Source organism: Oxyura jamaicensis, chromosome 18, assembly GCF_011077185.1.
Source record: "Oxyura jamaicensis isolate SHBP4307 breed ruddy duck chromosome 18, BPBGC_Ojam_1.0, whole genome shotgun sequence".
NCBI classification, from domain to species: domain Eukaryota; kingdom Metazoa; phylum Chordata; class Aves; order Anseriformes; family Anatidae; genus Oxyura; species Oxyura jamaicensis.
The window spans coordinates 10,363,827-10,389,755 of NC_048910.1; the positions used below are offsets into that span (position 1 = coordinate 10,363,827).

The 25,929-nt window shown below is 48.8% G+C and overlaps 1 protein-coding gene across 3 annotated transcripts in view; it reads left to right on the forward strand.

The window, feature by feature from the left end:
* MAP2K6 (mitogen-activated protein kinase kinase 6) overlaps nt 1-25,929 on the forward strand; it is a 56,286-nt gene that overhangs the window by 26,852 nt on the left and 3,505 nt on the right. For 2 of the 3 annotated variants that reach the window (XM_035342280.1, XM_035342283.1), the window contains exons 6-12: nt 69-185; nt 634-685; nt 2,704-2,831; nt 3,497-3,574; nt 4,436-4,575; nt 7,357-7,402; nt 10,768-21,618. In XM_035342280.1, coding sequence (XP_035198171.1) covers nt 69-185; nt 634-685; nt 2,704-2,831; nt 3,497-3,574; nt 4,436-4,575; nt 7,357-7,402; nt 10,768-10,845 — 639 coding nt within the window. In that variant the 3' untranslated portion in view covers nt 10,846-21,618. Of the gene's footprint in view, nt 1-68; nt 186-633; nt 686-2,703; nt 2,832-3,496; nt 3,575-4,435; nt 4,576-7,356; nt 7,403-10,767; nt 21,619-25,929 lie in introns of those variants that run through there. The other variant, XM_035342282.1, reaches the window with a different exon arrangement.

The window sequence follows — 25,929 nt, forward strand, 5'->3', positions numbered from 1 at the left end:
ACGTTTGTACATGAAAGGGAAGGACGGTCCGTTCCAGTGGGCAGATGTTTGCTTTCTGTGTCTTCCAGGGAGACGTGTGGATCTGCATGGAGCTGATGGATACCTCACTGGACAAATTCTACAAACACGTCATTGACAAAGGCCTGACAATTCCCGAGGACATCTTAGGGAAAATAGCCGTCTCTGTGAGTATTAGCGGGGTGAGGGGGGGAAGGAAAAGGGTGTCTCTTTTCTAAGCCAGGTCCTACATGACCCAGCCTTCTGGCAGTATTTGTGCTAGGAAGAGCAAGGTCCACAGGCCAGTCCATATGGACATTCCTAGGTGGCTTCTAGTTTTTGGTTTAGGGTGATGTTATTTATAAGCTGTAAATATCCCCAAATGTGCCTGTACACCCTGTAACTGACAGGCAGCACCGTGTTAGACGTGGGGAGGTCCCTGCAGCTCCTTTGCCTTCTCAATAGGGTCCTGGTGCCCTTGCAGATCCCTGGGGACCCGCTGTCACCTTGGGGTGCAGGGTGCACGTAGTTCCGTCCCTCTGAGCAGGTCCATGAGGATGGGGGGTGAAGCCAGATAGCGTTCCCTCCCCGTTTCGGTGCTGCCAGCTGTGATTCACTCTAGGTTTGTTCTTTCAGATCGTAAAAGCACTAGAACATCTACACAGTAAGCTCTCCGTCATCCACAGAGGTAAGAGCCAGGCACGCAGCCGTGGCCGTGCCGGTGTCTGTCCGTCCCATGCTACATGGTGTCAGTCCCACAAGGGCTGACCTTGCAGCCAGGCACAGGGCTCCCAAAGTGCCCCGTATAAAATCAGCCTTGGACAGCAAAAATATTCCCCAGTGTCTCACGAGCAGAAAAAGCCATGGCAGAAGGCTGCTGACTCCATGCTGGAGCTGGAGTGGAGGAGAAGTGGGCTCCAGCCTGATGGTGTTGGCAGAAAAGGGCTGTTTCCCTTGCATTACATTTCCCTAATTCATGGTCTAAATCCACGGTGTGCTTCAACACCTCTGCCAAATTACAGCCGACTTTTCCTTCTGACTTTGGTGTGCTCAGGCTTTGCTCAGGCTTCTCCTGGAGCTCAGCAGCTCCATGCTGATGTGCAGTGGGAGGCTCTTCCTTGCTGGCAGGGATCTAACCATCCCCAGCCCCTTCTGTGGGCTTCCCCAAAGACCGTCGGGGCAGAATGGTTCGATACAGAAAGTAGCTTCAAATATACTCTTGAATACCCTCCTTAAACTCTTCTGGCATTTTTCCCTTTTCGCATCTCAAATACGCCATGAACACACTTAGAAAAACACATTGCGGTGTTGCTGCTTGGTACCTTTATTTCTAAAGGATCGTTTTCAATTTGTTACGAAGAGGAAAAAGCCCTCTCCAGGGTGTGACTGCAGGGGGAAGGAGTGTCTGAAGTGCACGGAGTTCAGCTCCAGCAGGCGGTCATGTGCTGTAGGTCCTGCACGTGGCTGGGGACTGAGTTCCTGCCTTCTGTGCCATTTGCAGTGGGTGGAAAATGCAGCTCAGCTTCTGATTTTCGGTTTGCTTCTTTGATTTCCACTGAAAATTGCCTTATTTCAAGATAATAACAGATGGGTGAGGATCTCAGATACCTGCAGCACTTGATTGCAAAGCGCTGATTAAAGAGTAGATGTTAATGAACTGTAAACCACCCAGTGTGAAAGAGCAGGACTGAAAAACAGCTTCTGGTCTCCCTCAGACGTGTTTCAACGCTTATAATTAATCCTGTATCACATGTAGGTAGAAGTGACTTCTTATTTCTGGGTGTCAATAGGGGAAGGATTGCTCCCTTTAGAGGCTCAGTCCTCAGATGAGAGAAGGGTAACCTGTGTCGGGCATTTAAATAGCTCAGCAAATGGGCTTTGTGCTGACATTTCATCTGGGAGTAGCCTAGCCAGGAAGCCCCTGCGTGCTCTGGCAGATATCACTTTTGACTTCTTTCTGTACCTTAATTTCCCTTGCTGATGGTGATTATAACCACCTTCATGAGAATGATGCAAATGCGAATGCACTGGGGATTATAAGGCCGTGATGGGAAGCAGATAAATCTGGCAGTAATAAATAGATGAGACACTGGACTGATTTCCATAAGGTGTGGAGCACCCACACGCCTGCTGCTGTTCTCATTGCCTTCAAGCTTGGTATCCTTAAAATTAGAGGCCACTTCTGAAATCTTGATCCTTGTCTCAGTTTCCTGCTCCCTTCTTCCACTGCAGTCCTCACAGCTCTTCGCCCTTTCCTGCCCACCTCTTATCCTTTTCCCCATGTTTTTTTTCCCTTGTGCTGGCAAGAGAGCAGCTTCAGCTGGGGGCTCATTTGTGCCTCAGGCTTTCAGATGTCCCCTGGAGATGGCCCCTGCTCTGCCAAGCTGTTCCCCTGTGAGCACTCTGATGGCCATGGCCATCCCCAGCTCGCTAGGACACGGTGGCTACATGCAGGGTTACCTCCCACCCCCCAGATCAACGAGGGGAACCTGCAAGTGAAAGGACACTTGCGGGACATATGACAGGCCCACGAGGCAGTCACCTGAACTTGCAATAGCCACAACCAGTCGAGTTTCTGTCCTATATGGAGCACTGGGGTTTGCATGGGCACCTTTGGTGCCCTCTGCTGATAGGAAGGAAGCTCTTTGGCTTTTTTTGGCTTGGCCCATGCATGACAGTGACTGTGGTATGTGTTCCTTCTTGCAGATGTAAAGCCCTCTAACGTGTTGATCAATACACAGGGGCAGGTGAAAATGTGCGATTTTGGAATTAGCGGTTACCTCGTTGACTCGGTTGCTAAAACCATGGATGCGGGATGCAAACCCTACATGGCTGTAAGTTGAGCCGCGGAGAAGCCGCTTGTGAAAGCCGCTGCAGGGCAGCCAGAGGAACATGAGCCTGGGTGTCGGGTCAACCTCAAGGGGGAAGGATCAGCCACCAGCATGTCCTGGGGCCTCACTTTGTAAGACGTATCCCTGAAGTTACTTGTAAAGGGGTAGAGGGAGGAGAAGGATCTCACGGGTCAAATCAGGTCTCCTGGGCATGGCTTTCTGCTGCCTTATCTCCTCCCCATGACCTTGGGAAAGGCTTTGTAATTACTTTGTGTTGAACTTTTGCTGTTTGCCCTGTGGGGACAACAGTGCTTTTCTTTTGGGAGAAAAACACTCCTTTGGACTTAGTCTCTTTGAAGTAGTCGCACAGGGTGAACACGGTCCTGGAGAGTTGAGGCTTGTCACCTCCTTCATGCCTGATGTGCAGGGTCAGCTGCACCACCCCAAACCCGGGGCAGGTGCCGTCTCCTGGTGACCCGTTTCACTGTTTGCCCTTACTGGCAAGGATGTAGGCTCGATCTGATGCCAAGATGGCCAAGGGAAGGAGCTGGCAGTGTGGGCTAAATGGCTCTGACCTGTGAAAGACCTTCTGAGGTTGGTGAGCCCTGGGTGCAGGCGTTGCACTGGGTCCATCCCTGGTCCTTAACTGCCCTTGTGTCTCTTCGCAGCCTGAAAGAATTAACCCGGAGCTCAACCAGAAGGGGTACAGCGTCAAATCTGATATCTGGAGCCTGGGCATCACGATGGTAGGGCAGTCTGGGGGCTGGCAGTGTGGTTGGGGTGTTGTTGGGTGTGGTTTGTGCATGCATTTCTGTCCCCATAGCCCCCTGGCACTGGCGGCGCTGGTTCCCTGGGAAGGTGTCAGGGTTGGAAGAGGCACACAGCTCTGCAGGTAGCAGCGAGCACATTGCAGGGTTGAGGGGAAGGCGGACGGAGCTGCTTTGTCGCCTTTGATGTGCCGGCGTGGCAGGACTGTTGTCCAAGGAGGTCCCACCCTTGGGACACCCCTGAGGCTCTGTCTGCGGCTGTCCCTGGGACTGCCACCCTGCTGGGGACAGCCCCGCTGTGGTGGCCACAGGCTGCCGGGAGATGGCAGCATGGGCTAAGGCGAGGGCGTCCGGCAGCGTGTGTCTGTCTGCGAGCAGGTTGGATTTCAAACCTGAACAAACATCCCGGCAAGTTGCACTTAGCACGGTCCCCTTCAGAGGAGGGGGCATAGGTGGCATCTCCCGCACTCCAGGAGAAGAAGTGTTCAGGGGGAATCCATCTGCTTGCCATTTTATAGCACAGTGACCCTCTGCAATATGCGTTTTTTAAACTTCTGACCTCTCCCCGCGGATGTCCAACAGGAGGGTGGCAGGGAGGATTGGACATGGAGGCTGCTGGGTGTCCTCAGACCTGCCCTGTTTGCTGGGGAAGGTTAAACACAAGAGGTTTCTTGTAAGACACTATGGCCTCGTGGGGTGAGGAAATGCCACGTGTTTGTGCAGGGCCCAAAAAAAACACACACGTGGGTGGGTAAACAGGCTGCCAAAATCCCATGGGGTGACAGGGTGAGCCCAAGGGTGTCTGTCCCCGGGACTGAGGCATGGGTGCTGTCTCCCCAGATCGAGCTGGCCATCCTGCGCTTTCCCTACGACTCCTGGGGGACGCCCTTCCAGCAGCTCAAGCAGGTGGTGGAGGAGCCGTCGCCGCAGCTCCCGGCAGACAAGTTTTCATCGGAGTTTGTCGATTTTACCTCGCAATGGTAAACCTCCCCCTGTCCCCAAAGCCCTGGCCCTGCTGGACCTGGCCCTTGTGGCCCTGGCCGTCTGAGGATGAGGAGGTCAGGTGCCAGTGGCCTCCTGCATCACTGTCCCCTATCCCCACACTTGTCCCTCAGTAGGACAGCCTGATATTTGTGAAGTAACCACCTAACCACCCCTCAGGGCAATGGCTGGGCTTTCGTGCGGTAGCCAGCGATGGCTGTCATACTTTGCTTGAAGCCCAGACTCTGTGATTTGGGGGATGTACAGGAGGAAGGGATTAAGAAGGATGTCTCAGCTGGTCGCCCCCATATGAATATCACGGGCTGTTTGTGGCAGGGTGGGGAAGCGGAGCAAGACCCAGGAATGGCCACATCCTCCAGCACCCTTGCCCTGAGCAGCCCCTCGTGCCACCCAGCTCCTGGGGGACGCAGCTCTGAGGGCAGGCCTGGAGCAGAGCTTGCCCCGCGATGGCCCCGACCGCGGCCGTCCCGCTGCCGGGCCCTCCGGCTGCTGCTCTGCTCTGGGACTCGGAGCTGGAAGCAGCGGGAGAATTTGGCTGCGTCGTAGGAAAAGGGTTGGAGCAGATGCACGTTGTCTGGAGGCTGGGAGTGCTGCATGAAAGCGCAGGCTCTCCCAGCACCCGAGGAGACTCGCAGCTGCCCTCATCATATGGTTCAAAGAGAGCTGGCAGCGGCCCCGCGGCTCCTGACTGCTTCTCTCTCCAGCTTCCCTGGAAACCGCCTGGGAGGCGTTTTTATTTTCCAGGCGCTGCAGTGCCATCCGCGGCTTGCCAAGTTGGCAGGTGGATGGTGGTTTGCAGGGTAGCCAAGAAAGGACGGCAGATCGACAAATACAGAAATGTGAGACTGTTCCCGAGCTGCCAGTGTCAGGGCCTGGAGTCCGGCCGGCTCTGCTGTGACCCAGGAAGGGGATTATCAGCCACTCCTGCCCGGGGACTTTAAGTACCGACGCTCAGATTCTTCGGAGTCTTGCCCAAACATGTTTTGGTCCCTGGATTCAGCTGCACGCCTCTCTCCTGCTTCATGCTGGGGAATACCTGCACATGCCCACACTGCTCTGTGTCTGTCAGAGGTGGGAGCTGGCTTAGAAAAACCCTCTCACATAATGCCCACCATTTTTGCAAGGCCCACGCTGAGATTTTGGACCAGCTGCCTTTCTCCTGTGCTGCTGGCTCACTGCTTGTTATTGCAGACTTGCCTGTTTGTGCCAGGCAGGCTGTTGTTCCCCGCTGAACAGAGGCATAGTTTGCTTTTGCAGACACAGTGTCTTGCAGCTATTGCCTTGGGCTGATTTAGGATTAAGACAGCCACAGCTGTTCATGGTGGTTGCAGTGAGAAGCATGACCCTACTGAGCAGCACTTGTATCTTGAAAACTCGTGCTTTGGAGGGTACATGGCAGTTTCTATCTTTGAAAACCCTGTCATTCAGGATCACTGAAGACCCCTAAACACCAATGGAGTTGCATGGAATCAGAGGAACGAACTTTGGCTGCTTGTTGCACTGGATTTGTGGTGTCAGAGTCTGAGAATTTCTTCTGACACCAAACCAGGTCACGTCAAGTCAGTGAATCAAGGCTAGCTGCAGTGCAGGAGGTCGCAGGGTGAACACACCATCTGCTGTCTGGGGCAGTGAAGCTGCAGTGACCTGTCTGAGCTAGCATCAGATCTAATATGGCACTTTGTTCCTGAAAATTTACACGGATTTCAGTAATTTGTCACCAAATTTCCTGGTATTAATAACCTCGGAAAAAAAGGTTTTGTTTGTAGAGGTTCTAAATTAAGAGAATTCTATCCAAATCCTGCTTCTGGACATGCCCAAGCTTGAAATTCACCTTAGCATCTCAGCTTGGGCTCCTTTTGAGCTCAGAGGATGTGACACATCCCGTACCTCCAGTTCGGCAATATTGGCACGTATCGTTACTAGGTTCCTCTGTTCATTCACAACATGACACTAAACACGAGCCTGCTACACACAGCAAGCAGGAAATATCTATTCAGTGTGTGTCCTCCGCTTCCTCTGGGCTCCGGCAAATCCCAGCAGAGGAGCGACTTATCATCACCGAGGTTCTCACTTTTGTTTTGCTCAGTGTGACACCTTTTCCCCGCCACCGACGTGTACGTGTGTGAAGATCTTTTCAAGTTGCTCCAAGTGTCTTTCCCCTAAATACACTGTCAGGAAGTGAGTAGAGATTACGTCCTGTCTTTTAAAAACTATTTTCTGCTGGAGGGAAACCAAAATAACTTCCAGTTACAACCCTCCAGAGCCATCTGTTGTAGGAGAGGAGAAAAAAAGGATGTCCCATGGAACCGTCCCCACTGATAACAGCATGGTGATAAACAAATCGTTGTACACATGCCTTGGTGTGGCTCGGTCACCATGCCCAGTCAGAAGCTGGAGGCTGTGTCCATTCCCTTAGTCGCTGACCTACTAGATAATACCCAAAAGACCAATTGTGCCTGGTCCCCAGCAGGCAGTGGTATATAGGGTGTATACATACACTGGTATCTAGGGTGTCCCCGGATCTGTGGCCTTGTGCTCACTGCACTGGTGTACCCAGCGCTGTGTGCCGGCTGGGGCCTGCGTGCAGGCTGTGGAGGCTGGGGGTGTCCTCAAGACACCTGTTTGCTTAACGTGGATGAGTAATTTAACTCGCTCTACAAGGACTTGAAACCTTGCTTTTGTCGGGGTATAACTTTATGGCCTTGCTTAAATTTCATAAAGAATGTAACTTTTAATTTTTATTATTTTTTTCATTAAAGCTTGAAGAAGAATTCCAAAGAACGGCCAACATATCCAGAGCTTATGGTGAGTGTGCTTGGATTATGCAATGTATTGGTTCGAAACTGAGGTGGGTTATAATGAGGTGCTGAAGACAGGGTTTCCTATAGGGACTGGTGATTTGGGATACTCAGCATCTGAATTATCATAACAGATATGAGAATCCTGGCACTTCCCTGTCTTGGGAAGGTGCTGCAAAACAGAGATACTCTTGGAGATTAAGTCAATCAAGTGCTTTTCCAGTCAGATCAAGGGAAAATAAACTGTAAAAACAGTGAACATATTTGCTAAGAGATAAGAACGAGGCTGCAGAGAATCGCTTAGCAAGGGTAAAATCCTCCTCTGGAGTTTGTGTGATGGCTTCAAACACTGAAGCCAAATGCTTGCAGCACGGGTGCTCCACGTGGGCATGCTGGAGCTGAGTGGTCTGCTAAGCTTCATCGCCATGGAGGAGACTTTTTGGACAGGGTGATTCCTGAATGTTAGGGACAGAGACAAGTCTGTGACTAATAATTCTGGTTATTGAATTTTGCCTACTGCTTAGAGACTGTTTGCTGTGAACACGCCTAGGACAGAGGAATAACTGAGGAACAAAATACTGATAAAGACTCATGACTGGGGAAATGCAAAGCTCTACAGGGGTCGAGGTCAGATGCACTTAACTGCCGATGAACTTCCAGCAGTGCAGACACTGGCATAAACTCAGACACAGCTCTGGGCTGGAGCTGGCAAGAAGAGGGTCTAAGATGAGATTTTTCTGCCAGATATCCACAGCTTCATGGCTGGTCTCCTGGCTTTCTGGTGTTGATCCTGATGCTCCTAACAGCTGGTGCTCCTAGCGATCTGGTCCCTTTTTTACTGTCACCTGGTTGACAGCTTGCTAAAGGGAGTCTTACGGTTAAGGAGTGGAGACTGCTGCAGGATATCCTCAGGCATCAGTGTCTTTTGCCCCATAATTGTAGGATGTTTGATGCCATCCATGGGGTCAGCTTCATCACTGCCTCAGACCATGTGCTCAGAGGTGTTGGGACTTCTGTGGTGTGAAGGCACCAGGGTTTAAGGTGTTCTCTGGCTGCTAGACATGCTAGAAATCCCCACACCTTTCAAAAGTGAGTTGTAAGCAATAAATGATTCCTGTGGCATTTCTTGCTGGGTCCTGTAATGCAGTTAGTCTATATATAGATCTGATTTACACACAGTTTGCCCAAATACTGCTTTCAGACAAAGGGAGGCCCGAGGTTTATGGCTTTTTTTCCCCTTATTTATTTATTTATTTATTTATTTATTTATTTATTTATTTATTATTGAATAAAAACATACATATTTTAAGCATATTTCTGAAGTTTGCCAAATGGCCTTTTATCAAAAAGGTTCACCGGAGCAGCTCCGTCTGTTGCAGCATTAATACCCATTGGCAAGCGAGTGCATTTCTATTGAATTAGGTTCTTGGATCACCTCTCCAGAGTATCTCAATGCTGTGGTATTTTATGGCTGACATGAATGTTGGGAGGTCCTGTGGTTGAGGGTTGCTGTTTTGTTGTGTTTCTTTTTTTTTTTTTTTTTTTCTCCTCCTCTCTCTCTTATGGCATTAAGTTGCGGTACTGGATTGGACTTGTCATTTAGACCAAGGCTGCTCCTTTGCTTTCCTGTGGAATTGAGGTTTCTCATGGAAAATATGACGCTATGCTATCTTGAGCATCAGGAAAACTGATACCGGCGCTTAATTTCATTTAAAAACCCACTTCCCCAGGTGAAGTGGAGCATGAAACTACTGCAGGGCTCCTCCCCGGTGGTCTGCACGTTGCAGGAGTGAGCAGTGCCCACCCAGCACGGGGCATTTTGTGCCGCCACCAGCCTCAGCCGTTGTGTAGGGCTTGGGTTCACTGAGGCAGGGCTGGAGGCCACCACTGCCACTCATGTCACGCTTATGGGTGCCTCCAGGCTGCGGTAGCTCTGCTTTGGGTGTGAATTCACTGGGTGTGAAGGCGGTGGCATCTCGCTGGGATAATGATACAGCAGGCCGCTTGGGCCGTTTCTCTGAGAGTTATTCAGGACACTCCAATTCCCGTGACTGTTTGACCCAGGGAGACCTTAAATTATGTCTGGAGCCTTGCCTCAACCCATTTCAACTCTATTTCCCACATAATTGTGCTTCCTTTTCCTTGCTGCTGTGTCTTTGGGTTGCTTCCCGGCTGCTCAGAGCTGCCTCTCTCTTCACCGGATAACTTTCCGCTCGAGCCCACCTCTTTTCTTTGCCCCTCTTTTCCCTCCATGTGGCCACTGCTATAAATGACCTTTGAGATAGCCAACTCTCAGCGACGGGGGGTGGCAGCTTTGAAAAACCCTGTAAACTACAACATATCTTTAAAAATCTGGCTTGAATTGAGAGGGTCAGGAACCAAACTGAGCTCCCCCGGCCCGCATATGGGAAGTACAACAGCATTTTACACACACAGCAGAGCTTTGCCTGTGAGACCCACAGGGCCGCAGCTGCCATTTGGCCCTTTCTGACACCCTCAATACAAATAAATGTAATTAACTGCTAAAACAGTGTGTGGGAAAGTGTGTTTTGGTGATTTCAGGTGGAAGCTGGCTGATCTCAGCTGATACCTTGCAGCCCCCGGGAGCAAACGGAGCCACCGGTGCTGGCAGAGAGGAGTTTTTTTGGGGGGGCATTTGGCTGTGGGCTTTTTTCTCCTTACACATATTTTTCCATTTGCGCTGAAATGTAGGCAAGATTTTCTGGCAGGATGTCTTCCCATGTTGGTCACGATTAAGTAGTTAAACATACAGCTGTGGATGGCTTTCCAGCCGGGATGGCTTTCCTCTCTGCGGCGGTTAGGGGTAAAGTAGCCATCTCCTGCTGCGAGCATGAGCAATTGCAGGGAAGAAATGAGACTCAGAAGTCACCAGAGGGTAAATACACAGATAAAGCAGGAAGCTGAGGGAAAACCCACTGCAGTCAGCCTTCCTGCAAGGTTTTTTTCCCTTGCTCCCGTTGGAGCTGGTGCGCGGTGGGGTGGATAACCGCCGTCTCAGGAGCAGCGCTTCTCATCCCAGGGCACTGCAGAGCTGTGAGCCAGCTTGGGCTGAAGGGCATGACATAGCAGAGATAGAGGCGGTGTTTTTAATACCTTCTGTTGCTTCAGGAGCAGCCCAGGTCAGCCCTCCCAGTCAGGGCAGGGTTTAGAGGGAATCCACAGCCTCCATGAACTGGCCCCTTGGGCTTCCTAGACTCACTGCAGCTGCAAAACATGGAAAGCCCAATATTATGATGCTAGCGACAAAGTGTTTTTCACTGTCTGGTAGACTGGCTGAAAAGGGGCTAGGTTTGGTCCTCAGTGTTGTGAATAATAAACTTTTTTTTTTCCCTCTCTTCTCTTCTTTCCTAGCAACATCCTTTCTTCACCCTGCACGAATCCAAAGAGACAGACGTCGCCTCTTTTGTCAAACTCATCCTGGGAGACTGAGAACTGGACTTGTATATGAATTGCCCTTCTGTGGACTGGTGGGTGCAGGGGAGGGGCGCGTGGCAGGACTTGTCATGAAAGCACCAACAGAAAGTCGCCGTGTTTTGTTTTGTTTTGTTTTTATTCTGAGAAACCCCCGCCTCGCCGAAGTTTTTAAAAGGGTTCTTTGGTATCCATAGTGACATAGAACGAGCTGGTTAGTGAAATGAATTTTAATAAGGTTGGTAACCTTAAAACAAAAACAAAACAACAAAAAAAAATTAAGAGTGATTTACATATTTAATGACAGTCAAAATCCCTCTTCCTAATTTCTCCTTATTCCCTTTTCCTTCCTCCTGAACCAGAATTTGCTTTGTCATGGTAATAGGTGCTATGGTAGTCATGAAGTTGTATGTAGATTTATATTTTGTCCCTTCCATTATTTTAATATTTATGTTAAGTGCTTGATGGAATAGATTTCTGTTTTATATGAGGATGAATGTGTGGTGACAATGATGATGCTAAATGAGGCCGCAGCAAGCGATAGTTCTAGGGCTTTGCTGGGGTAAAGGTGTCAAAGGAGAAGAGAAAGAAGAGAAGTGTCTGTGTCGTGGAAAATATTTAACATGCATCTTAAAAAGAATTTATAAACAAGGATCTCAGCTCAGCTACTCGAGCTGCCTTCACGGGGTGCGAGGCAGCTCGCAGCTGCACTATAAGGCAGGGAGACCCTGGCGTCCCGTGAGGTCTCCTCTCCTCCAGAGACCGTGCTCCGAGTCTGGGCAGCACAGCCCGGCCAGCCTGGTGCTTGCGGTGCTCTGCCGGCCTCCTGCCTGGGGAAAGCCCCTGCCCTGCGTCCCACACACTTACTCTGCTTTATCGGGCAGGTGATGAGGTCCGGGGCGGGAAGATATTGTGGGAGACTGGCTGGGATCAAAGCCCCAGAGGGAAAAGGCTTGTCCAGTAAGTTGCACAGAGATCAGGAGGAGGCTGCAGTGGCTGGTCCTCACCTGCCCTTGTACCCAGCAGCGTTGCAGTGTCTGGGGTCACCTGGGCTGGGGATGTGCTGCTTTGGGTCTAAAAGGGTGTTCCTCTCTCCTTCTCCAGATGGGAAAGGCCAACAGTCTGCATAGCAGGGACATCGTGGTGCGAGTTTCCAGGGCTCTCAGCGCTGCCTCGGCAGCAATCTCTCTGTGCTTGCCCGTAGACTTTGGGAGTGCTAGCGAGCTCCCCTGGAGCCTGTGCTGGCGTGCGGTTTGGGCTGTGTCCAGCGCTGATCGGGATGCTGAAGGCAGCTGGGAGTGCTGGGCTCCGGCACAGGCTGCAGGTGTCCCCCGTGAGAGCGGCAGCTGGGAAAACCACACAGGGAAACCACAGCCCACCCATACCAGGAGCTTGTTGCTGTTGGCCAGGTCCTCAGAGAAAAGCTGCGAGCCAAGGGCAGGAGCACGGGGGCTGTCTGGGTGGCTGGGGAAGATGGTGTATCACGCTGCTTTTAGGTAAGGCGGTTACTTTCTAGAGAAGGGGGGAACTGTGCGCTGCAAGACAGTGCCATCGGTCTGGAGCAAGGCCACTTGCTCCAGATTGATGCTGGTTTGACTGAGCCAAACCTGCACAGCTGCCTTGCTCGGCTCTGAGGCCTTTGCCTTTGCCTGTGGCTCCTTCCCACAGCCCTGCAAAGGGGAGCCTGTGTGCGGCTGAGCTGCAGTGTGCGTGCGTGCCTTGTGCCCCTCTGCGTGCTTCCCTTCCCCACCCATCACTTCTGCACAGGCTCTTGAAGCCAAATCCCAGCGGGAAGCATGTCTTGCCCTGCAACATTTCAGTTGCCTGGGGTGGAATTCAGCCTGGGATCCTGCCCTTTCTCTCCAGTTTAGTGGCTTTGGTCTCCATTGAAGTAGGTTGGGCTTCTGGACTAGCCTGAGCATCCACCTGGGAAGCGACCCCTTGGAAAGGCCGACGAGGAGGGCAGTGTTTGGAGCAGGGATCCCTGTGGTACCACTAGCACCTGGGCCATGCCGACCACTTCGAAGAGGTGCAGACACCGCCAGTGCCTGGGCTGCCACTGTCACCGTCACGGCCGTGGCTCGTGGTGCCCACAGAGGTGGCTGTGAACCCTAAACCCGTGCTGCTCTGCCCTGGGGCCAGCATCAAAGGGGATGGGGCTGCATTGCTCCCGAGGATTCATTGATCCTTGTGCCCCTGAGCTATGGAGCGGGGTGGATTGAGGTGAGCTCACACAGGTCAAGGTGCAGGAGTTTCCTTGCTGCAAAGAGCTCTGGGGTCATGCAGGCTTTGGGGTGGAGGTTCCCCTTCCTCAGCCTGTGCTTCACGAGCCTGCCCGAGCCTCAGTAACGATGAGCTCCGTATTCCACTTCGTGTCGAGGAGAACCTTTCAGGTCACATTTCGTTGCGGATGAAACACAAAAGATGTTTTACTTCACAGTGTAATTTTAAAAGGCCTCGCATGGCTCATAATCTGCCCTCTCATATTCCATGGTGTGTGTGTGTGTTTTCTCTCTCTCACTTTCTCAGAGTCACAGAGCTGTTTTGATTGATTGTCCTCAGCTGCAGCTGAAAGTCCGGCCAGCCAGTTTATAGAGTTGGTTCCAGCATCAATTCTCGCTTTGAAAAACATGACATTTAAAACCACCCTTTGGTTTTCCTACATATGGATCTGATGCTTTTGTTAAAGATTGTTTTTGCTGCTTTTCTCCTGGAATATAAGTCTCGTTTGGACACCGCATCTCCTTGACCTCACAGCACCTTTATTTCAGTGCCATTGTAATTGACAGGTTGAATTTATGAGATACTGTCAAAGTTCAGTATTAATAGCAGATATTAATGTCACCAGCGTTTTCCAATAGAAAATTAATGTCAGTGTTGTCTGCAGCTAGTAACCCTCTAAAATGATTCCTGCATGCCTCCACACTACATGCTGAGTGCTTTCTTTTATGCTTTTTGCTCTTGCAGTGCTTGGGCCGTCTAATCCCTTTGTTTTAATGACATTACAATAGAACATGCAACAAATCACTTCGCTTCCCTCTTGATTCTCCATGACTTTGTTCCTTTAAAAGTCATTTACGTCAGCCCAGAGCAAGTGTGAATCCTTATGACCAGCGTGAGTAAAAGCAGCGATCCGCGTGATCACCGCTGCGGAAGGTACTCACAGCAGGAGAGTCACACGGAGGCTCTGCCTCTTCATCTCTTGTAGAATGTGTGGACACAAAGCTTGGCCTGATCCAGGATTTTCTTAGAGAGAAGCCTGAGCTGGTGGCCTCAGTGCAGGGAGGAGAGCCAGGGACTCCTGCGTGCTTAAAAGCTGAAAACATGCTGGGTTGAAAGACAGAAATCAGGCTCTTTTCTCTTTCCTTTGATCGTGAGCTCTGTAAAGATGAAAAGGCTTTGGTCAATACTCAAAATCTAGTTAGACTATACCATGAGCACAGGTTGGCCTGTGGCAGGCATGAATTCAGGGACATCAAGCCCTTCCCAGCCACCATGCCCCCCGACCAGTCCTGGTGCTGAGCTGAAGCTGTTTTCCAAAAGGCTTTTTTGTTTCCGACAGCACTGCAGGCAGCACGCAGGGTGTTAGATTGTCCTGAGTCAGGAAATTTAAACTGCGAAAGAAGCAGGTCTTATGCCACGGACCTGAAACAAACCAAAACGCAACAGGGAGCAAAGAGGAGAGGAAAGCTGCCCGGAGCTCAGCACCAAGCTGTGGCCTGGACCAGCAGTGGGAATTAATTCCAGCACAGCGAGACGTTCACAGAGCAGCGAGGGCCTCTCTGCTCCTCTCTGCTCCTCTCTGCTCCTCTGCTCAGCCACAGCAGTGGCTGTGGGGCTGAGACATGCACAGCCCATCCTCATGGCAGGAAGAGGGAGACCACAGGGGCATGATGTTCCGCTTTTTTCCTCTGACACGCAAATTCCTTACAGCTCCTGATGTGCCTGGAACCTCCTGCATGTTTGAGGCCTGGCCTTGAACTGTGGTGGGCCTGAAAACTACTTTTGGGGATCCTGCTTGTCCCTTAAACTTGATGGAGATATCGGAGGGCATTTGCTGGTTACTGTTTTTAAACACCAGGTTCCTGCTGCTGCGGTGGGTGGAAGGCCCATCCTCTCTGGAGATTTTCCAGGTGTACAAACTACACAGATATCCACGTACTGTATTTCTGCATTTTTCCTGCCTTTTGTGGGGCTTATTGGCAAGGAAGGAGGCATCTCTGACTTGTTGCGGAGGTGGGACCATCAGTTCTGGCAGAGGGGAAGGCATTTGGTAGGTCAGAAGTGGATCTTAAAACATAAAGTTGAGCTCCCAGTTTTTTAACAGCTGTGTAAGGAGGTGGTTGTGTGTCTGTTGGGTCAGCGTTAGGTGCACCTTGTGGCAGTGCCGTGCCTGGTTCCAAGGGCAGGAACACCAGCACTCCCAGCCTTAGCCAGGATTTCTCCGTGTTTTCAGGAAGCTAAGTATGTACCTGCACGTTTCCCTTCTTTCCTAGACATTTTGGAAGAGGAAATCCTGCTCGGCCAATGCAGCATTGCTTTAGTGGCTGGTCTGATGTAGTTCAGACAAGGTTCCCACCAGCTCCCTTGTTTAATAGACCTCTTTTTTATTAAAAACAAAACCCAAACTCCTCTCTCAGAAAAGCCAGCCAAGATGCTCTTTTTTTTTTTTTTTTTTTTTTTCTCTCTTCCATCTTGTTCCTCTTAGAGGAACTCTGGGAGCCTGTCTTGGTGCTTTCACTCTTCCACATGCCAAAGATTGCTACATCCCTCTTAGTTACGCTCCTGCCAAAGCAGATCTTATAGTCTTGCCTCAAAAATCATCCACTTCCCTGCTCCTTGGGGTTCCTTTTGTTGCTGTTGCTTTTTCATTGAATTTCCTCATGTTTATTGACATGTCTATTGTTGAGCTTCCTGGACTCATGCAGCTCTCTTTTTCAGATACAGAGAAAGACAAATAGTTGCCTTCACTGGTCTGCTCCCGCTGTTGGGGAAATACTGCTAGCGATATGATTCCTGCAGATGGGGATGGGTCTCATTTAGAGCTAGGGTCATGGAGGGTGTAAACTGGCATTGCTCCATTGGCTTTGCTGGAATAAGGCCAGTTTTGTCCAGCTGAGAATCTGTCCTTACTGTCTAAACAGTTATTACACACTAATAAAGATTAATGATTGTAAATCCCCGCGGATTATACATAAAATGGCAAGTTTTACTCATTAATCTTTATTGCCATATTATAGCTGTTTATGTTAGAGGAGTCATCTCTCTCTGTTCTGAACATGCACTTAGGAGGAGGGGGCTGAGCTTGGGGCAGACGAAGGGTGGACATAACAGACCAGATGTCCATGTGTTTTACAGTCTGTGTCCTCTCCCCCAAGTCGGTTGTTTCCTTGAAAGCCTTTAACCAGCAGCAAAGGATGTATCACAGAGCTTTGTCTGCTTCTCTGGCCTCTGGCTGAGCTATAAAATCCAGATTGTTTCTGGTGAGAAGGGATCAGATCTCCTAATTAATATTTCAGCTCAGCCTTTACTGGAGCAGATGGATACTATGAAATTTGACGTGTGCTCTGGCAGGCCAGAGCTCTGCAGCACACTGACATTCGCTCTCCGGACCGTGGCTGGAGGAGATGCTTTCTGTGCTGTACTCAGCTCTGTTGCAGGTTGAAAGAGTGCAGCTCCTTCATGTAACCCCACACCACAAAAGCAGTTGATTTTGTTGTTAAGGAGGGCCAGAAAAAAAAGCTCATTTTAGTCACAGCCTTTATGTATTTGTAGGTGAGCATAGGCACAGCTAGGAGGTGGTGGCACCAGTGGTCTGGACTCAAAGGTTTGTGTGCTGTAGAAATGAAGAGGACTCTGAAGACAGTGTAGCAAACTGCAAGGGTGGTTTTAATGGCATAGGGACAAAATAAGTCCTCTGCTAGGCAGCTGGTCTCAGTCCCCTCTGCCAAGGAAGGTCTGGAGGTGGTGGAGAAGAGTGAAGCAGACAGAGAGGAATGGATTTAGGGCATGTGTTTTGTCATGTGGCCCAGATTGCCACTGCATCCCCACTTCTTGCAAGGGAAACTAAATTTAAAACTCAAAAGAAAACAACTGGGAAAAACTGCAAGTGAACCAGTGCTTGTTGCCTGCTGCATGGCCTTGTGCACTGCTGCTTCCCCTCTCAAGCTCATCAATGAGATTCCTCGGACATAGATAATGGGAAAAGCTTGGGAAATGCCTCTGTAGCTGAGAAAGAAGAGGGTAAACATTTTCAGGTGGCTTATAACTAACTGAAAAGTGGGAATATCTAATTTACTGGCCACAGGGGCAAGTGAATTCTGCAGGGAGCCATGCTGCGGGCAGTGCTGTTCCCAGGAACGATTGTGGCTCATGACATTTATTACATGGCCTCCTTCAGTGCACTCCTGGGTTGCTACAAAGCTCTTAGCCTCCATCGACCCCTTACATCTCGGTCACCATTACATTTTGCATTTTACTGTCTGGGATTTTATTAGCAGCCTTTTTTCTAGGCGGTTGGGCAGAGTGAAGGCAAGGGAAAGGGGCCTCCGGCCAGCTCTCCGCGGAGCGCTTTGGGAGAGGACAGCGCTGCCTGCCTCTTATCCAGTGCCTGCCCGTGGGAAGCCGCAGCCAGGGCCTCGCTACCCTGCGGGTATCCAGCCCAAGTGAGAGCTTCCCCGGGCTGTCGGATTGCTCTCTGACACGCTCTCATGCTTCACTGCCATCCCATTAAAAATCCCTTCCTGGAAGCAGAGCAGCTCCAGAGTTGCAGCAGCCTCACGGCACAGCAACTCGCCCTTGCCGGCAGCCAGGCTGCGGGCCGGGCGGCGTTTCCTTCCTCGAAAGGCTCTTGGGTTTCTCTAAACGATGGGGCACGACTCCAGTGGCTGCGAAGTGCCGCGAGGATAAGCTGGGAAATGCTTGGAAGCGTCTTAAGTGCGCTGGAAATAGAGATGGAAATCTCAAAAGATCAGACAGCTTTCGGCAATTTCCAAAGCTGTGTGGTTTTAGCCAGACCTGAAAACCCTTCCTAGAAGTTTATTTCAGGGTATTTTGGTATGTTACTTTCGCTTTTGGGCCCAGCTAAATCCAGGAAGCTCAGAATAGTGTAATTTTAAAATAAAGGATAAACACACCCGCCCCAAGTATTGCTGAACCGATCAGGAAGGTTTGTGTTTGGTTTCTCATACAGGGAGAATTCAGGCCAGCTCAGTGTTTATCCTATTCATTTTGATTTTGCCCCAGATTTTTATTCTTTGTGAGAAAATAAGAGATCAGTCCGTGGTCTTTCTGAAATGCCTTGACCCGTCATGCAAGGGTACGAACCAAGTTGTGCCAGAACGCGGCTGGAGATAAGCACTACAGCAAGAGGTGGCCAACTCTGAGAGATGGAAAGCAGGCATGCAGCAGGTGTGCCCATAGCCTCCAAAAACGTAGGGAGATAGATTTTCCCCAGGGTTGCGTGTGATGGAGGTATCGGGGTCTGCCATGTCTCCTTTTGCTGTCTGTTCTTCTAGTTAAGAGCTTTCAGCCATCTCGGGGTATCCAGGAACAATAGCTGAAAGTCTTTGGTATTTCTCAGCCCAGTTGTATGCTTTTTTTTTTTTTTTTTTTTTTTTTTCTCTCCAGGAAGAGTACAGTGAAGAGTCAGAAAGGACCAGGTGTCCTTGATTTAGGCAGCCAGAGGGAAGAGATGTAGATTAAGTGCCTTGTAAGAGCCAAAAAGGTGTGTTTAAAGATAAATTATAGCCTGCGCTGTAGCTGTTAAGTCAGGATCGAATTTTCACATCTACAGGTGCAGCTGCAGAGCTCCCCATCCACATTTTGCCCAGAGTTTGTCATGAGTCTTCCATAAATATCTGATAACACAGCCCATGCTGCGCGGTGGTCTTAACTCAAATCAGGGCTCTACAGACAGAAAAAAGTCCGGTACAAAGTACAGTATCACCAAACCCAGGATGTGGCTCCGAAATTTCCCATAAATCTAGGTATGAAGTGCATTTCCAGAGCTCTGCCACCATTTCACTTTCTCCATAATCATGAATGGAGTGGCTTGTGTTTGGTGACGGCTGTCACCGTGCCAGCGGGGCTGCTGGAAAACGTCACAACATGGAAAACGGTGGGAATTTGGCGTTTGTTTTTCAATAGCAATACATTGAGGGGAAGCTGCTATATGTAGCGTCTTGCAAACTGGGGATATGCTGAAGTAAAACTTGTCATTTCTCACAGAAAAAAAAAAATAGCTGCCTAAAAATGTCCAAAATCTTCAGTTTAAGGAATGACAGTTTTATTCGTAAAGATCCATGTTTGGCATCAAAATATATGAAATTTCTAGAGTTTCTGTCTCTCTGCGTGTGAAATGTGCTTTCTTGCAATGGTGGGAAATATGTAAAAAGGATATTTCTATGTACTTTCACTAAAAAAATAAAAAATAACTGAGCTGAATGGAAAAGCAGCCACTTCCCAGTGGTCTGCTGGTGTTGAAGAAGACACAGGCAAAGCAGCTGTGTTTTGAACACATTAAAAAGAGAAGACTTCCAGCCTACTGTAATGCAAGTCCTTATTGTATTTTATTTTATTTTATTTTATTGGGGTGTTTTTTTTTTTTGTTTTTTTTTTTTTGTTTTTTTTTTCAGTACCATCATTTATTTCATAACTGTGAAAGTCTCTGCTTTTCCTTACACGTGGAAAGCTGATTATTCTTTCTCATGTTCTTATTATTTATTATTTATCCATTCCTGGTACTACCCAAGATGTGGTCCCAGCCTGCCCTCGAGCTATATTGAATCACTCTAGTATCTCCTGACAGCTGGGATAGCAAGTGTCAGTAGGTGGCTAATTATTATTTTAAATTATATATAGAGCAGTTCAGTTTTTCTTTTAGTGACCCAGTTTGCTCTGGAATTGGAGATTCCAGATAAGCAAGGTTTTTTTTTTTTTATTTTTTTCTTTTTTTTAAATATTTTTTCCACTTAATTCTTTAAATGTTTTGGGGTATTCTGAATAAGGCTACTCACTTTTTTGCTGTTGTTTTTAATAGGAAAAGCACCAGATGAGTTGTAGTTGTTCCTTCGGGAGGGCACTGACTAGCACCAGGGTCAGTTTAGCTGCCACAAACGCTCAGTGCCGTGGCTTCATTAACCAGCAGCGCACTGGAATTCCAAGAAAAGGATTGTTCTCCACCTGAGGAATAACACCTGGCTTGTGATGGCCTGGGTTTGTCTGAACCTTATCAGAAAAAAGCTTGGAGTTTTGTGTTAGCCCTCGGGGCAGCGAGGCGCTGAGGCCTGCCTCTGGCCAAACACCTGCCCTGGTGAGGAGGCCACGAGTCCTGCCCATGAGAGGCTGTGCTTGCTCTGTAGGAGATACTGAGACAAAATCCCATACGTGTGCCCTGCATGAGTCTGTAAGGACTGGCACCTCACAAATACGTGCTTTTTGTTCTTTTCCTCCTGTCCCCCTCTTCGCAAAGGTGCCTTGCTGCTCTGCTGCTTCCAAAGCCTCCCCGGCCTTGCTGTGGTGCATCTGTTTTCTAACAGCTTGCATTGGTTTTCTGGTTTGTTTTTTCTTCCCCCTATGTATAAGAAACGTTGGGTAGCAGAATGTGGAATTCATTAGAAGTTCATAAAGCAGGGACCTCAGAAGGATGTGGGTATAAATGCTTTTCAGGCATCTGAGGTGAACTTTAAATGGAGCTTTGGCCCTCATTTGCTTTCTGCTTTTCAAATACCATTTATGAGAAAGTGGAGCTGTCAAAGCCACGCATGAACTTTGCCTTCTTGTGAATAACTCGTCTCAAAGTAAATTGTCAGAATGTACCAGGAACTCGTCTCGAAGTAAATCCGGTAGCTCTCCAAGGCTGGAAGCATGCGTTGGTGTGTGTGTGTGTGTGTGCAGGGGTGAGTGCCGCGAGCAGCTGCCATTTTGGAGATTTAAAAAACACAATGCGAGTGTTTTCAAAAAGGGCAATGTAAAATATTTATTTCTTGGCAAAAGCGCATCAGACCACATCTCCCATCCTTCTTTTAATTGCTTCATGTTTGTTTTTGTTGTCTAAGTCTTTGCTGGCCTGCTTCCTCTGCAGCGCTCGCTGCTGCTCGGCAGCCCGTCACCTCACACAACCCCTCTGGCTGCGAGGGAGCGTGTGGCACTGGGCAGCCCACCGGAGCTCACAAGAATCAAAACTGCTCCCATCGTAATGCCAGGCCCCACATCGTAGCTTTGGGTGAGGGTGGATGCGGATTGGAAGCTTTGAGTCCCCACGCTTCTCACCCTGGCTTGGCTAGCGCTGGTGAACACATGCTGGAGGTTTATTGAGCAGAAAGCAGGTGCTGTTGTCTTTGTGAGATGCCGCCTGGGTTCTCCCCGGTGCTGAATGAGGTTCGCAGTCAGGCAAAACTGCACGTTGGAGGCAGGCAAAACTTCCCATGGGAGGCAGGCAGGCACTGCAGAGCCCCTGGGTGCCCCCATGCACCAGAGCACATCGGTGGTCCCCCAGCTGCTGGCCCCTACGGCTTCACGTCCGTGCTCTCTGAAGCACTTCTAACCTGTGTTGTCTTCATTCATCTCAAAGCCGTTCCTCATACTATGAAGATGATAAATAGTAGGAAACTGACAGTAGGACCATGTGCGTAACATTAGATAGGCTTTTATTTAACGTTGTTTTAATGAGATGCTTTTAGGATCTGTGTTGTACTGGATTAAGGACATTGGTGGAACAATTGAACTGGTATTCTTTAACCCTGGCTGCCCCAGGACCGTTCCGTCTGCCCTCTTCCTTTGAAAAAAAAAGTATAAAATTTGGGAGAATATATTTAACTTGAAAAAAAAAAGTACCCTGCTGGTGGAATAAGTTAATCTTCTTTACTACGCTTCAATTTTATTTCTCAGGATATCCAAAGGTTTATCACTGCTGCTGAGAGAAGGGGACAGTACACCTTTTTGAAACTTCAACCACTGTAACCATTTTCCAGATGTGTGTGTGCGCGTGCGTGTGTGTTAAACTCAGCACTGTGTGTGCGTGTGTTCTGCTGAATATTGTGTGCATCTAAGAAATGCTTCAAACAACTGCCTGGAAGTCAAAACCAACCACCTCTTTCCAGTCATATGTTTGCCGTGACTTTTCATAACCACACTTGAACTAGTGGTCTTGGATTAAATATTCAAAGAGCAGGGCATCTTTATAGCAATGCTATGTCAGTCAAATTAAGAAAAATGTACACAAAAATAAATAAATGAAATTTAAAAATAACGTGCTGTCAGTCTACCTGCATTTACCCCGTGGAAGCACTACCCGGGACTGTGAAATAGTTGCTGGGAACACATTTCGTACAGCTTTTGCTATTCATATGGAAGATTTTTAAGGATCTTGTAACAGCTTATCATACATTATTGAGAACTGAGGAATGCTCAAGCTGCTCTACAGAAACAATCGCCTTTCTGCTGTCAGTTTTTCTTTCTGTGCTTCGGCTAGCGCGGCTGGCGCGAGCAGACGCATCCACATCCCGTCCAGCCCACATCAAAGGCGTGAGCCCCGGCCCCCGCCGCGGCTCTGGCAGGGTGCTGGTGGGACCAGAGGAGCCGGCTTCCTGCCCCCCCAAAAAGCTGCTTTCCAGCCTGGACAGGGGGTGCAGCGGGGTGCGAGTGGACATGGCCTCTGCGGGTGCAGGTCTCGGGGCTGGGCTGACACCAGCGTGAGCTGCAGGGGCTGGGGACCTGGGGGCTTGCTCAGGCCTGAGGGCAGAGCCTTGCACCAGTGCTGCTGGAGCAGGCTGAGGGCTCAGCAAAATCAGCCCTGGTGCTTTGCTCTGTCTTCACCAGGTCCTGCATCCAGCCCTGTTATCTGCAATTAAGCCTCGTGTTTCTTTAAAGGTTAACTATGCATTTGTCATGATGCAGAGCCAATTTTCGCCCTTAATTTATTAGTCGAAGTCAAATAGCATTTTGCTTGAACAAAGCGTGCTGGTCTGGGTCGGACTGAAATATGAACGGCTATTTCCCTCTTTCTCATGTAAATAAAATGATGCTTCCATTTATATAAGAATTGCTGAAAACAATATATCAGCTCCCTCTGCTGATCCTGCAGTCCCGGTTAAGGCAAAAGCACTGGTTGCAGAGCTGATGCACTAAGGAACGAACTAAATAAAAATAGCCTATTTAATATGATCACCCTTCAGGGCACAGGAAAGGGATCGATGTTTATTGCATAGTAGAAAGCACAGTGTCCTGGGCTGAACATGTTCAGATTGCAGGGGAACGTTACCCGGCATTGGGGATGAGAATGCCGGTGACATGGAGATTGCCATAAAAACGTCTGGAGAGAAGAGCTACACGAGGCACATAACCATTTCTGGGAATCCTAAGTAAAACAGCTGCTGAAGTTTCATCCACGCTGTGGTATGTGTGTGTGGATGCGTGTTCCGTTTAAAAGAAATTAAGAGCCCTACTTCTATTTTATCAAATCAAATTACCCTTGTATGTTCAGAATATTTATGCATCAGTACTTTTTTTTATTATTATTATTAGAACTTTATCTCACTGTAATCAATTCCAAATACAAAACTATTTTTATCGCTGAAATGCAGCGGTAATTTATAAGATGTAGACGGAACGCACACGAGATGCCAAAAGCAATTTTATGGAGCCTCTTTTGTTGTCATCTACAATGCATCAGCTCTTGCCTTCAGCCTCCCATCAATTTTAAAAGCCCCAAGATGAAAAAAATAAAAAAATAAAAAAGAGTAAGTGTACTGAAGCAGCTGCCAGCCCCTAAAATAGTCTGGAGATAAGTGTGCACCTTTGGGATAGTGTTTGATTGAGCACAGCACAATAATGTAAGCCGGACTGAGCTTTGTAATACAATTATTTTAGTTGGCAAAACGGTGTATCTTGTTCCCTCTGTGTCCCTTGCCTACCATATAGTATCTCATGCATGTTCAGAAAAAGAAATTGTGAAATAAGGTCCTGCATTATCACAGCTAATGTCACATTGAAATGAGGAGGAGTGAAATCTGGGGGTCCGCAGCTGAACAGGAGCTCCAGCCCTGGACAAGACATTACTTAATCATGTGTCCATGCTGAAACATGCCTTGAAATGGTCCCTCTTTGGTTTGCTTTCCTGAAGGGAGGAAACTGAGTCACTCACACTGCACGTGACTTGTAGGTCAATTGTAAGCACTTGTAGGGATGGCGCTGGGTTCTCAGCAGTTGCAGGCAAATATCTGTACAGTTTTGTGGATACATTTCACGTGGCACAAGAGTGATCAATCATCTGGCACAGCAAGTGGCACTTGGGGAGACACATCCCTGCCCCTGTGGAAAGTACCTCGGCCCCTGGACATGCCCTCATTTTGGTTGTACTTGGTGCTTGCTGGAAGTGGACAGAGACTATAACAAATGTTGAGGTATAAACAGTTTGTAGTCATGAGAGATGGTAAAATTGAAGAGACATATTTCACAACTCCGCTTGCTAAAGATAGCCTTGAGTATCTCGAATCCAATTGTGAATCCTGACTTTTGCTGGGAAACACTTTGGCTTGACAAATGGCATCTCCCTAAAATTCCTCCCCAGTGACCATCATGCAGAACTGTGGACCAAAGATCAGGAGAACCCGCAGGATTTTTTTCTGTATACGGTGCCCTTCAAACACAGGTCTTTCTCTGCAGGTTGGCTCTTCTGCCACATCATTTCCCTGGGGCTATGACAAGGCATGGGAAATTTAGTGATCGGGTTTAATAAAAGGGGTATGGATAAAAGAGTAGTTGAGGTGACACATGCTTGTTCTTGGCATGAGCTGCTCTGCCATCTTTGTATCATGAAAAACGTGCTCATAGCTGGCACAGGCAGAGCAGCGCAGTGTTCCTGCCTCCTCCGTCTTCTCTTTTCTCCCCACATTTGGGATCCCTTCTGGGCATGCAGCAGTATTTACTTCCAAAATGCAAATATGCCGAATGAAGCCCTTTGCTTTGAGCTCCCCAGGAGTGCCTGCAGCAGCAGCAATGTCCATGTTCTTGGCCATGAGCTGTCTCTGAGCAGGCTGATGCAGCCGTTGGTTCTGCTCTCTGGAACTGCCCTGGCTTTCCCTGCTATAAAGCCAGCACACTTCTGGTTACGGGTCTGGTGCTCAGGCTCTCTGGTGCTGGAGTGTGTGTGGGATGATGCTGAAAACAAAGTGCTGCAGATTTTCATAAGAGTATCTTGCATCTAGAGGTGATGCTGCTTGCTGATGTTAAAGATATGGACATAGCAGTCCAAGTTTGATCTGCTTGCCAAATCCTAGTAATGTTATGAGAGGAATAGACAAATTGGAAGTATTTCAAGTCATAAAAAACATGCAATTTTAATACTCAGTGATTGGGTATTATATATTTATAATATATTCATGTTACTACATCTATTTCAATATACTCCTAATAGCTATAGATGTTAAAAATGAATGTAAGAACATTACAGAGTGCTTACAAATTACTAACAGCAAACCTTACTAAGACACCTTTCTTGTTTGCATACCACTTTCACATTAGAGTGCTTTTGGGAAATAATAATAATAATGATAATAATAATAAATCCCTCTGGAACGTATCATTACTAAAGCAGTTTGCATGCAGATCACTTCAGGCTTCAGCACTGGGACTCGGCTAGGTTAGGAAACCAAGGCCAAGATTTGTTGATTGAGATCAGATGGCTGGTGGCGAGAAGGAATCTAGATGACTTAACTGGAGGGATTAAACTCGAGTCTTTTGGCTTCCATTTGGCTGTTTTATAAACTCCACCGCTGGGCCAGCTAGCTGGGCCGCGTTCCCCTCGTCGCGTATGTGTGATGTTAGCGCGGCGGTTTGGAGCATCAGCCAGTCAATCGGTGTCAGCAGTCCAGACGTCCTGGGTGAGAAAGGGAACGGCAGGACAACAGAAAGCTAAAATTAGTCCCTGAAGTGCCTGTCCGTGCACCTCCAGCCTGCCCTCCCACTGCTGCCGGCTGCAGGGAGCAGGGCCAGCGCTCCCCAGACCGGGGGGTAGTGGCTGCCAGGGGCACCCCTGCTGCCAGGGCTTCTCCTTAACAAGGATCAAGGGCTGCGGGCCCTGTGCTGCGGGCTGAGGGCTAT